The sequence below is a fragment of the Xyrauchen texanus genome, chromosome 14, assembly GCF_025860055.1.
Source record: "Xyrauchen texanus isolate HMW12.3.18 chromosome 14, RBS_HiC_50CHRs, whole genome shotgun sequence".
In the NCBI taxonomy this organism is placed as follows: Eukaryota; Metazoa; Chordata; class Actinopteri; order Cypriniformes; family Catostomidae; genus Xyrauchen; species Xyrauchen texanus.
The window spans coordinates 31,987,911-32,001,517 of NC_068289.1; the positions used below are offsets into that span (position 1 = coordinate 31,987,911).

Here is a 13,607-nt window from a genome sequence, read left to right on the forward strand (position 1 = left end):
TTTATGGTTTTGATTTGCCATGTTTTTTTTACAAACTTTAACAATCATTTTCATGAATTTATTTACTGCATTTTTTTGTATATCATGAGGGAGCAAGGTCACCGGCTTTCTTAGTTTGATAAAAACTTGCATTTATCATTTATGCCTTACTATTATTTCAGAAGTTTGACGCATTGTAGCAAATTGTAGTGAGTATGTTTATGCAAGAGATGATTTTTGTTTTTGATTTGTGTGTGTGCATGTGAAAGAAGATGCACCCAAGCATGCACCAATGTCATACTCACATGGTGCATATCGACCATGAAAATAATGCTGTGAGTTCTATGTGTGTTTTGTGATATATTGGAAGTGTTGCTACCTGTTATGTAGGTAGAATTCAAGCCGGTTGGATACCTGTTGAAAAAGCTTTACTAATAACTCAACTCCTGCTGATATGTTGGGGGGTGGCATGATTGTTGCTGGTGGTGCATTTACTTTAAAAATTTCAAGGGGTAGTTCACCCAAAAATTCAGTGATTTACTCAATCTCATGTTGTGTTTAAACCCATATGACTTTCTTAACTGTATAGAACACAAGTAGATGTTTGGCAAAATGTTAGCCTCAGTCACCATTCGCTTTCACTGAATGGGGAAAAAAAATGCAATGAAAGTGAATGGTGACTGAGGCGATCTAATTGTGGTCAGATTTTGATGACACCATTTTTGGGCAAACTATTCCTTTTAATACTGTATAGAAAGTAGTTTCTGTCTGACATGACATAACTCAGAATTTTTTTTTGGATATTAGTGGATATAAGGAAGCATCATAATAATGTGATGCAATTGACCACTTGGCTGTAAATGATCCCTTTGGCACTTGATTTTGGTGTGTGATTGGGTAGTTTTCCGATTGTATAATATATTGTTGCTGTAGACCCTCAGTCTAGTGACAAAATAGGATAGTTGCAGAAGAGGTCATGCACCAGAAAGATAAGAGTGAGAGCTGGTCTGAGTAAAGGAGCTGTTGTATACCTCATTTATAACCGAGTAAAAATGTGCTTAAATCTTCTTCATAAGATAAAATGAAATAAATACAAAAATTACTGTCCCAGAACAGGAAGCCCGCAGTTGTCAGTATATTTTTTGGAGTGAGAAACAGGATTGACACCAAGAAGAACAAAAAGGCATGCAAGACATACAAGCACATGCATATTAGCCAGAATTTAGAAGCTCATTCCACTTTTATTTATATTTTCCTTTTTATATAAACTAAAGTTCACACTGTAGCCACTTATTCATTTTATACCAAAGCTTTTTATATGATTTGACAATCGTCATCTTTCCCCCATTCTGAGTTTTGCTGCATGGTTTGTGTGCTTGTGTTTGTTCTTTTGGGTTGGCGGTCTGCAAGTTCCTCACCTTCTCTGTGGTAACCAAAGACTTTCAAAGTGATTGTATGGACTAAACTCTCTCCTAGTAACCTGCCTCAACTTTTGAGATCATTGGTCACACATGTGGCCAAGTGGGTGGGGTTTAGTAAAAAGAGGAAAAGCTCTGCTGGCTTCTTGAAAGGACTTGTCAAAGTAACACCTCAGGCTGGGTGATGTTTATTAATACACACTGAAGGATATCCTGGGCTCACTGCAACCTGCTCTGGATGAACTGTTCTCTGGAGTTACAACACTTTCTATGATTGTCTACGGAAAACATGTAATGTCTCTCCATACTTTTAGGTGCCATTGTCCCGTGATTTGGGTGTTCTGTCAATGTATTTATTTAGCTTTGCTGTTTCCACGATCATGATTTCAATTGGTGATTGATCAGCTGTGCAACTATGCATTGTTGTCCATCTTGCAAGGGCAGTGTCTGTATGACACAATCCTTTTGATAGTTTTATTGCCGAATGAAGGGTCGAAAGAAACTATAAGCTCTATTCCAAAGCAAAAATCCAAATATGAAATGTTATACAAATGCAGATACCAAAGATGACTGTTTTTTTCCTTCTTGCTTCCCAAACCCTTCAGCTTGTGTATTAAGAAACAGAAACCAGCTCTGGCATTAGTCCTAACCTCAGTAATTCCAAAGCTTAGATGTATATTTTGGTATTTTTCTGAGATGCTTATTGGGGGGGGGGTTCATTTTCTTGTTTGTTGAATTTGTTGTTCTTTTTCTGTCACAGCATGGAATTAACGGCAAAACTGTCTTACTGTAGGTAAACGAAATAGTATTTTTGTATGTTTTTGGATGTGTCAATGTATGTGATATCAGTTTCACTGCCCAATTTATCATTGTTTTTAAAACAAAAAGAGGAAAAAAAATGAAAATGTACATAATGCTTTGTCAATGATTTCAAAAGAAATCCCTCTATACTCTCATTTCTCATTTCTGTATTTCCTTCAGCTAAATCTTAAGGAAAGTGTTCCATTCTTGCCCTGTCACATACTGTAGATTGTTACTCCTATATCTCCTTTCAGAATGCTGTAACTCGTTGTCATAGTGATGATTGGTTGGGTTCTGTGTATCACTACAAAGCTGAACTCTTGTGCCACTCATGGCCTGTTTTCAAGAACATAAACCCTAGACTGAACGCTAAATGGCTACATCACTGTAGCTTAGAATTGAATGATTGTGTAGAATAAAAGTATGTGAATCAGGATATCATGGTAGCTTTAATGCATTTGTCTGCTGTATTTTTTTTTTTTTTGTTATATATATTAATCTTTTACTGTAACTGTACAGTTCTCTTTTTTTTGTTGTAAACATCATTAAACCATTTTTCAACTGTTTTAATATTCTAACATGTCTTTGGTCTTTCAGAATTTGAAAATGTGTATAATTTGTTGAATAGCTATTACTTTTTATTTTATGCATATGTTTAGTAATTGCAGAAAAACATTTATTTAACATTTAGTTTTGTCACATGCTGACTGGGACTATTTAACACTTTCGAAGTCCAGTTCATAAATTACATCTTACAAAATTATCAGTGCCTTCCTTATGTGTTAAGCATATAAGACCATCTATTGTAACAAAAGTTTGCATTTGTAAACGAAACAGCAAATTACAGGCTATATAATCAAATTAAATACACAAAAAAATATGAATGTGCATATATATATATATATATATATTAGATAGATGATAACACGTGTATGCGTGTGTGTGTGTGTGTGTGTGTGTGTGTGTGTGTGTGTGTTGTTCTTGTTGAGTTTACGCATGATTAATTTCGTGATGCCACAAAAGTGTCCATCTCCACAGTTTCAGCTGCATTCCTTTTTCTTCCCGTTCGAGCCTGTGAAGAAGTTAGCTAATGAACCAAAGAAATTCATCTTTCACAAAACTTCAGTCTGCTTTTAATATACCATACAGAGTAATGTTGTGATTACCAATAAATTAGAACACAAGACAACGTGCCAAAACATATATCTGTAATATGCAATTACAGTGGCCATAAAAGGACATTAAAATATCCTAATAACGAAGTGCAATTTATTTATATATGATATACTGTTCTAAAGTAAGTCATTTATTTGGACACTTTCTGGGTCTCTAATTTAGTGGAACATGTCCACAGTTAATGTGATGAACTACACCTGGATGAACTGATCGTAACTGATTTGACACATTTACTAAAAACACCTTGATACTAGTTCTGAGAAAAAGCCTAGTAAAATGTGTTTGATGTTTTGTTATCTAATGCAATGAAAATCATGGATTCACCCGAAAAGGAAAGTTCTCTCATCATTTACTCACACTAATACCATGCCAGATGCGTTTGACTTTCAAGTCAGCTGAACACAAAGCTTTTTAGAAGAATATTTCAGCTCTGTAGGTCCATAAAATGCATGTGAATGGGTACCAAAATGTTGAAGCTCCAAAAAGCACAAAAAGGCAGCATAAAAGTAATCCACATGACTCCAGTGGTTAAATCTATATCCTCAGAAGTGATATAATAGGTGTGGGTGAGAAACAGATAAATAATCAAGTCATTTTTTTTTTACTATAAATTCTCCTCACTGCCCAGTAGGTAGTGATGGTACACAAAGAATGTGAAGAGCCAAAAACAGAAGAAGAATGTGAAAGTGGAGATTTATATTAAAAAAGGACTTAAATGTTTATCTGAAATATTCTTCTAAAAATCTTTGTGTTCAGCAGAAGAAAGTCATACATATCTGGGATGGCATGAGGACGAGGGGGTTTTAATACTTTTTTGGGCCACTGTACTTTATAATGTACGTCTCAGTAAAATGATTAGGCACAAGGTATGTTACCTCTTTAGGTTTGCTGTTGCCTGTGCGAGGCTGTAGACAGAGGCAGACATAAAAAATACATTTACAAACAGCATCAATTGACCATAATGTAAGAAGAATATCTAAAAGTTAAGACTCATTGTTGGTTCAATCTCGCATAAAAAGCAAATCCTACCCCAAAATCCACACACTTTCCTTATATTCATGGGATGTATACACTTACTTTAGTTCCTGTTTTTTTTATTTCCTGGTATTCTTCATTTGATTGTCCTCTCAGTTCCTAGAAAACACACCAACCAAAGTAAACGCAAAAACCAAGAAAAATGTAAGTGCACAACTATAAATAACCACGGGAGGGCAGTATGATCAAAGATTTAGAACTCATTTACAAAGCTTAGAAAATGTAATCTGGCTCATCTCTTTTTCAGATCAGGTCACATAATTTCCTTCAAACGCAGGTTGTTAATCAAAATGCATTTTTAGAAATCTTAATAAGTGGTACTGACCTGATAATGTGTCTCCTCTTCTCGTCTTCTAATCTGAAATATTTAAATATATAAAATATGTAAGTAGCCTATTTAAATTAGGTTTTTAAAACATTTTTTCAACGGTATGTTTTTATAGACCGTTTATGTCAGAGAGGACTCTATCGTTAGCTCATGCACTGATTGTGGCTAATGTAAATGAACTTCATGAAAATTAAAATCGTAAAATGAAACTTACCGGTCTGTTCAGTTGCTGATAATCAGAACTCATCTGAGGCAGATCCAAGTCCTAAGAAATACAGAAAATACATTGCCTTTGTATGCCTTTTAAATACCTTTGTATTATTTAAGTAATTCCTGTTAAATCCAAAAATAAAATAAAATTGTGTGTAGTTTAAGTAAGCATTTCTATAAAAATGCATACCAGTATTTCAACCATATGACCAAGTTCAGGCACTTTTTATAACATGATTATTTACACATGACAAGAAAATCAACATGATGCAACATGAACAGGGTGGAAATAAACACCTAAACCAGACTATTTAGCAGAGACATTTAGCAGATACGGGCCCCAAAATGAATGGGAGAAATTATAACGCCCAACGGTCAATGGGATGTAGAAAAGAAGTCCCGCCTTACAGGTAAAAGAGCCAATCACCTTTTAGACACAGAAATCGCCTGACAATCAACTCGCGAACGTTGCGTTTTTTTAATTTTTTACTGCATAATCTAAAGGTAAAGAAGCACAATTTATGATTTCAGTGTTGTCACATTTTACTGCTGATTAGAAATATGTTCTTTGATCGTAATCTTGATCAACCGTTTTGGGGATTTCTGTCTTTCCCCATTAAGACTGATAGGAGCTGCACTTTCATGACTGGAAGTACTTTCACGAGTGCAATCCAAAGATGACTGCCAGTGGACAGACTTAACTTTGCCTAAAGTTACATTTACTTCTGAATTTAATATATTAGCAGATTACTTTCATAACATAAGGAAATTTGTCATAAAAAAAAGCTAATAATATCTGCAGTAGTGCACTTCCAAGAAGGAAAGTATGAAGTTAGCAATTGCTTAGTGAGAGATTCAGGTTTAGTTTAGCCAACATGAAGCCATCAATTTAAAATTATAATTTTGTTAATTTGATTCTTTTCTTATGATGTGGCAAAAATGGCAACATCCACTCAAGCCAAAGTGGGGAAATTATTTATAATTCACCTCTATATGTTTACTTAATTGTGATAAAATAAAACTAACTAATATGATTTCCATAATTAAACATTGCAAGTTTAGTATTTCATCCAATATATTAAGTCATACAGTACTTACATGATGGGGAAATTAAAATGTACTGCATAGTAGGAATGACCCTTTTAATGTAATTTGTATGTTGCTATATGAAGTGCATATGACCCTTGAACAGGAACCTCATCCCTTACAAAACTAACCCAGATTAATGGTAACTCACTGTGTATACAGGCTCATTGGGGTTTCGTGCTGGGGTTGCAGGTTCATCAGGAATAGGCTCTTCCCTTGTAAACTAACCCAAACAAGGCAGAACACAGGTTAGCTGTTAAAACCGTGAGGTCAATTTCATCAGTTGCAACAAAAGATGCATATTAGACCACATCTTACCTTCACTCGGAAGTAGAGAGCCGTAAAAATGATGGAATACAGCAGCAGAATTACATCTAAAATATAGCAAACAATTGGGTCGCTCACATGCACAGCCTCTGTGAATAGAACAAACATTTTTTGAAGACCTTTGTAAAGCAACAGCCAACAAAAACATGCTGTTGATCTCTGCTGTTGCAGACATATGTAAGTTCTGACTTTTTTAATGGATATTTTGTAATGTTTTTCTTCTTTCTTTCCTTGCTTAAGTGTTGTGATGTAGATGTTAAAAGGAAAGCAAACAAAAAAGAATAAACATTAAAGAATGAGTGAAGCACACAGAGTGCCTAAACAGCAGAAGATTGTATATATATATATATATATATATATATATATATATATATATATATATATATATATATATATATATATATATTAACTCTACATTGCATTGTAAGCATTGCATTGCAATCTATTAATGATAAAGCTTTTATGGAAAAATATCTTAACTTTAATCATTCACTTATAACTTCAATCAATTTTCAAAGACTGCAAGACCCCAGAAGCCAGTGTTTAATTGTGACATTATTTACTCATATAATTAAATCCTATGCAATAACTGAAGGTTAGCAAACTGACCACACACATTTCACTTATTATAGCGCCATAACAAATGTCCTTTTGCATGTTAACCTAATCAGCATATCTGATAAGTGTATGTTGTATCATTCAGACAATTTAAAAACATGCAATTCATTGTGACAGAGTTCATTCTTTTCTATTGCCTCAACATTCTACTACAATACAAACTCTAGTCTAGGTGACCCAACACTCCAGCGCCGCTTAAATATAAATAATGATTAGATAAATGCATTGATAAGAAATAAAATAACCAAAACCAACATGTACATAGGTTTGTGGATAAGTGCTATTTTAAGTGCTAAAACATTTGGGTATGTTTGTCAGTGAATTGTGGTCCACTATACCTAATGTATTATTAAAAGATTGGACTTGTGTGTGCGACAGAGAGCATGCAGGGGCCCTGGCTCCGCTACCTGTCTCTTCTGTGATCTCTGTGTAAATGTGTGTGCGTTATCTATTTTAGTGGTTTCTCTGCGTGGGACTAGTCAAGTGCAAGAGTGAGCACAAGAAGCAAACAGAGAAGCCCCCACTGCTTCACAGCAGATCAAATAGGTGTCGAAGAGTGAAGGTTAGCAAACTGACCACACACATTTCACTTATTATAGCGCCATAACAAATTTCCTTTTGCATGTTAACCTGATCAGCATATCTGATAAGTGTATGTTGTTTCTAAGATACAGCAAAGGGTTTAAATCTGTTGTGAGATAAACATTTGATTTAGTATTTGTGTTTAAGCCCCCTCATTTTCTTGAAGAGGTTACTGAAGTAATGTTTCAGGTTTATCATCCTACAAGCTAAGCTAAACCAACCCAATTTGTGGCACAATGCTGATTACCACAAAAAATATTTTTACTTGTCCCTTGTTTCATTAAAAAAGAAGCAAAAATCACGATTGCTGTAAGGCACTTACAATGGAAGTGAATGGTGCCATTTAAAAGACATTAAAATAGTTACCATTTGTGTTAACATAATTTAAGTGCGCTACAATCAGGTATTTACAGGCGTTACAGTGTTACCAGATTACAGAGTTTACCGGCGTTATGTTATCATGAAAACAAAGTTGTAATATTGGCTATAAATTTACATGGATAAGATTAGTAAGCAATTTTATCATACAGTATATTAACACATATAATGTTTATGTCTTGTTGCTATACTTTTGAAACAGTGTGTATTTTAACATTTACAGATTGTACATTTACTTCCAATGTAAGTGCTTACAGTAACAGCTTTTTTTTTAAATAAATTATGGATGAGTCGAAATTACTTTTTGTGTTGATCAACGTTATGCCACAAATGCTGTCCATTGAGCTTACTAAAATACACTTGCCTTTACCCAGTGTGAAACTAATCAATTTCATGACAACTATTTATCAAAAGAAATTCAAAAAAATATTTTCCTTATTGACTGCTAAGAGAAACAGCCCTTCATTTTTAGGGCTGTTTGGGCTTAACGGTTTTGGTTAGACTTAATGTAATTGGTTGTACATCCAAAATGTAAATGTAAAGGTTTATGCATTCAACATGAATTCTCTTTTGGTTAATTTAACAAATCTGACAGTGTGACAACAAATGTTCTGATATGAAAAGTGGAACCATATGTAAACTAGTTTGCTATTATATGTCTTTCAGTCATGTTATGTTGTCATAATTGCAGCATACACTTCTTGCCTATATGTGTAAATGTTGTAGTAAAAAATCAGGTATGTTTCTAAAATGTTACTCTATTCCTACACACAAAGTTTCTCTATTAAAAATTATGTTTTGAAGTAAACGCTTAGTAGTACGCTTTACTACTAAATTAAAAATGGCAAATAGATTTAAAAAACTTTCGTTCCATAATTAAATGCAACACAGAGTTTACCGAACATATTGCGGCATAATGCTTGTTTTGTTATTGTATCTATTTATACATTTGTTTTATTCTAACTTTAAAAATATTAATTAAAACAACCACCACAAATCTAACAATTATAATGATCATTGTTCATTAATATTTAATAACATTAATGACATTTCTAAACACAAACAATAAAGTATCCTGTACTAAGCGGGTCTAAACGGTTGTCAACAATAGCTGCTGACATCAAATGTTTGAAGAGCATCCATATACTGGTCCATTTTTGTACAAGTTCTAGTTTCGAATTTGGTGAGGGCAGGTTTCAGATTTGACTTTTTCTTGGATCTCTCTCTCTCTCTCTCTTCTTTTTAAAAAATATGATGATCAACTGTAAAAGCTGACAGTTAATGGTGGCGTGCTTCATACCTTTCATCTTTTGCGACTTAGGCATTGTGTTGCAAAACACAAGAATCTATTACACAGTCAAACTCAGTCTTGCAGGTTACATGGAAACAAAAATGGCCACATGAAGAGGTCTTGATGTTCGACCTCAATGCTTGTCACTATGCATCTGTACAGTTAAAAACTTACAAAAAAATTGGAACACACAGAAAAATCTAATATACAATTCCTAAAAATGTACTCCACACAGAAGAGCACAGATTTTAAATCCACCATGAGCCACACAGTAATAAGCAAATCCAAACTTTGCACTGAATGTTCTAGACGTGTGATACCCTGTGCAACAAGAATAAAAAGAGCAAAATAATTGCTTTTACCTGCATAGGACACATGTGTGGACAAGAGCAATAGAGTGGCTGCTCTGCTCATTTCCATTACATTCCCTGAATGGATGCCGTCCCTTCCTGTTACTTGGCCTAGTATGTGATGTGCAACAGTTTTTGCCTGTCTGTTTGACTGCTTTTACTGTGGCAACCCTCATCTAACAGGAAGTAGCCCTAGCCCTGAGTTTTCTGTTCTAGTGAATGACAACCACTTACTGAGGTCTCGCTACCTCCACCTCCAGTCTCTTGTCCTCTCATCTCACAAAAAGTGTCACCAGCATTTCCTGTATATTTTTAGACCAGCATCTACATACACACAGTAATTTGTCTTTCAACACCATTGCGGATTACTGCATAACCACTGTCCGTTGACTTGGATGATTACATATTAACAGCATGGGGCTTATTTAATAAATTGTGATCTATTTTTTCCCCTACTGTAGCAGGAAATCATATACTATATAAATATTTAAGTTAACAGCTAAGGAAAAGCATAAGCAAGCAACATTGTCATCAAAAAAGATTTTCCCTTCTAACCTTATATCTGAAACTCACACAAAAGTTGATCTTAGTGTTTTTTCAACTATTACCTTTTAATTAAAAAAAGAGGAAGTAGCATTTCACTCAAAGGCCACTTTGTGCATGTTGTGCCCCCTGCTGTTTTGTATTTGCAGTTGTGAAATTTTAGGTGATCTTTTTAATTAAAGCACTTTTAGAAATCTATAAAGCACAGATTTCTTCACCTTAGACATGTTCTCTTGCTATTTGGAAAGATTAAACACCATATATACAGTAGATTCACAAATTTAGAACAAACAGAATGTAAACAAAGAAATGTTATGATGAGTTAAGAAATTAGAGTAAAATGAATGAGAAATATTAAAGATTGCACTAATTGTAGGTTGCTGCTCAAATAAGCAAATTTGTAAACTCATTTGCAGAAAAGGTCATATTTCCTTAATTGCTTCTACTGATAATTATAGGATGAGATGAATCGTCTTGTGGACCTGTGAAGTGCATGCTCATGAAAGTAAAAGAGAAGGTACAATTTTTCAATTCATGTACATTTTTCAATTCAACCTTTCCCTCAAATTGCTATGCTGATAACATAATTTGTAATAAAAAAAACAAAAAACATTAGAAACATTCTTAACCTCCTGAGTCCCTGCGTTCACCTGTGTGGACATTACGTTTTGGCTTCGCTATATGAAATGCATAATTTCATTTCATTTAAACCAACAGATCTCAGTTCAGGAGACTCTGGGCTGTCAGGAACGGATTCAACTTTCGACGTACGGAGTCAAGTGACCAAACAACATGGTGCCGATTTGTTTTTGTTTTTTTGAGTGATGTATCACAAAACGGCATGCCATTAAACACAATGAGCACATTCGTGGACTATATACTCAGTTTCAGTTAAAATATCATATATTTTCTGTGCATCACATTGAGAATCAATGGTTCCAGCCAAAAACTGGAAATTGTTGCTTTTAGAGACTTTATATGGAGTTAGGATGAAAATAATGTGCATTTTAAACTGTTCTGAGACCAGTGCACTTGAGGTTACGTCATTCACTAAATACTAGGGAGCAAGGGAGCATCCGATAGTGCTCTATGCAGCTAAGTGCATTTTCTCCTAAAATCTGACTAAACGTTCAGTTTCCGGCTGCAGATGATGTTTGGACCACTCAACATGTTTGGCAGACATGGGACAATGGTAATCAATTCATAGTTTCAGAATTTATAGTGCTACATTTTATTGATTGGCAGTGATTGAATGATGCTGGCCATTATTTGTGTAAGGATTAATTATGCTAATTTCTGATGTCATGTCTGTAACGTCTCAAAAACATGAATAACCAACACTCCTGGAAACACAATAAACAATTTGATTTAAAAAATCTGACTTTTTATAGCTTGATATTATTTAAAATTTCACAACTTAGTCCTGCTTTCTACATACATTATCATAGATTTTTAGGATAACTATTTGGTCTAAAAATGTATGTATATATTTATATATACATGTTTCTTCTGGGCTACTAGTTACAAATCAAAAAGGGGAATGAAAGAAACACACAGCTGTCACACTCAAATCTTAGGCTTAGACTATTAAAACCCAACCGTAAACATAAAAGCTGAATTTCTGCACCACTAGTGCCACTAAACGGAATTGCAAAGTTTCTGAATATGCCCACCGTCTGCCGTTGGTCAAACCAACAGATAGTCTCAACCCCAACTCATGCCATTGGTTGAGTAACATTGTTTGGGCGGGTCTAAGTGGGTCACTCAAAACAAAACAGCAATTTTAATAAAGCAACAGAAACGGCGTTTACAGTTTTGAAGAAAATTAACCTATGAATGAATGGTTTACTAATAGTTGATTGCATAGGAAGCTGCAATAGGAAAAGTATTTTAACACAGAAAGTTACATACTTCAGCTTGAAATTGTAGAACAGCTTTTGTATTATTTTGCAATTACATTTACATTTATGCATTTGGCAGACACTTTTGTCCAAAGCGACTTATAGTGCACTTATTACAGGGACAATTCCCCCGGAGCAACCTGGAGTTAAGAGCCTTGCTCAAGGACACAATGGTGGTGGCTGTGGGGACCAAACCAGCAACCTTCTGCTTACCACTGATAAATTATCACAGAAAAACTTACAGTAAATTATATAGTTTTGAGCTGTGAGAAACACTGCAAACTGAAAAAAAAAGAGAAAAACAAACCAACTAAAGAAAAAACTTCCAATTGCTGCCAGTGTAAGTTTAATTAGATTCATCATATCATCATATTTTTCCACCTCTTCTTTCATTTCAAAATAACTTTTTCTCTCTTATAAAAAAATAAACTCTTTATTAATATACCATTGTGGGTCCATAGTAGAAGGGTCAAAGGTCAGGTATCACAGTTATGTGATGGCATCTTGGAATGGTCCTGAAATCTTTAACCTTCTTGTAAATTGTCTCTGCAATGTGATGCTCATGAGAATCTTCCTGTATGTCACATGCATCTTTATTCCATTACCTTTACATCACTAATTTCGGTCACTTATCCTGTGTGGTCTTGAAGCTAAATATCATCTATTTAAAATGATCTGTGTTACATTTACATTACTGCTAACCCTGACATCTGATATGGCCTACAAGACCCAGATTTCAGCATTTTTTTAAAAAAATATGGTTTAACCACAGGAAATGTATATCAAATGTACAGTATATCTCCAATGCAAGACTAATTTGTTCAGGAATGTAAAAATAATCCTTGCGAATTGTAATGAAATGTATAATTCTAAGCACTTACGTATGAAAACTCATCCATCAACTCGTACTCTTTTTTTTCATTACAGTATTTTTTAATGCCACAAACTGAGTCATCAAACAGCACAAAGTATTTGTTAACACAATTGTTATTTTCCTGGTGTAAATAATTGTTTTCTTTAATGCAAACCAGTCATTATAAATATAAAGTAAACATACAAATATCAAATGTATTTTCTAATACTTTGTATAAAAAGATTGGTCAGAAGGGACACATTCAGTATGCGTGACATTATCAGTAATTCATCTTATTTTAAAATGTCAAAAGGATCATTTTGACCCCAAAAATAAAAGTTGTCACCCAAATGTAAACACAACAGGAGAGTTCAATAATGCAGCTTACCTCGAGGCAAATGTTCATGTCTTTTCAGTGTTCATTTTTAAGTGTTCAAGAAAAATATGAAATTTATTATTTATATTACAAGAAAACTGGAAATGTTTTTTAAACGACAAATACTGAAGAAAGCTGAGAAAAACAACAGGTATGATAAAACTCCTTTACGTATTACTGTTAATTTGTAATTAATTTATAGATTCTTTGTATGAATTTAATCACTTCCAGTGTGTTCTGTTCTGTGAAACATAATAATAATAAAAATAATAAAAAGGACTAATATAACAAATAAAATCAAACAAAATATTAACGCGCATGCGCACAGCTCTTATTTTCTAGTCGCTCACGTGAC

The 13,607-nt window shown here is 34.0% G+C and overlaps 1 protein-coding gene across 1 annotated transcript; it reads right to left on the reverse strand.

Annotated features, from left to right (window-relative positions):
* Window positions 1–20: 20 nt before the first annotated feature.
* LOC127655103 (T-cell surface glycoprotein CD3 zeta chain-like) lies at window positions 21–9,735 on the reverse strand. The gene is made up of 8 exons (XM_052142724.1): window positions 9,592–9,735; window positions 6,352–6,449; window positions 6,185–6,256; window positions 4,952–5,002; window positions 4,735–4,767; window positions 4,452–4,508; window positions 4,250–4,279; window positions 21–3,270 (listed from the first exon to the last, which is right to left on the reverse strand). Exons 1-8 carry the CDS (start codon window positions 9,647–9,649, stop codon window positions 3,199–3,201), a joined length of 471 nt encoding a protein of 156 aa, XP_051998684.1. The 5' UTR covers window positions 9,650–9,735; the 3' UTR covers window positions 21–3,198.
* Between the last annotated feature and the right edge of the window lie 3,872 nt (window positions 9,736–13,607).

Bases quoted from the DNA above. Each gene is read 5' to 3' on its own strand.
- LOC127655103 (XM_052142724.1), bottom strand. From the start codon at position 9,649: ATGGAAATGAGCAGAGCAGCCACTCTATTGCTCTTGTCCACACATGTG. The intron at 6,450-9,591 runs GTAAAAGCAATT...TTCTATTCACAG, and splicing joins CACACATGTGTCCTATGCAG to AGGCTGTGCATGTGAGCGAC. The intron at 4,280-4,451 runs GTAAGTGTATAC...CTCTGTCTACAG, and splicing joins TAAAAAAAACAGGAACTAAA to CCTCGCACAGGCAACAGCAA.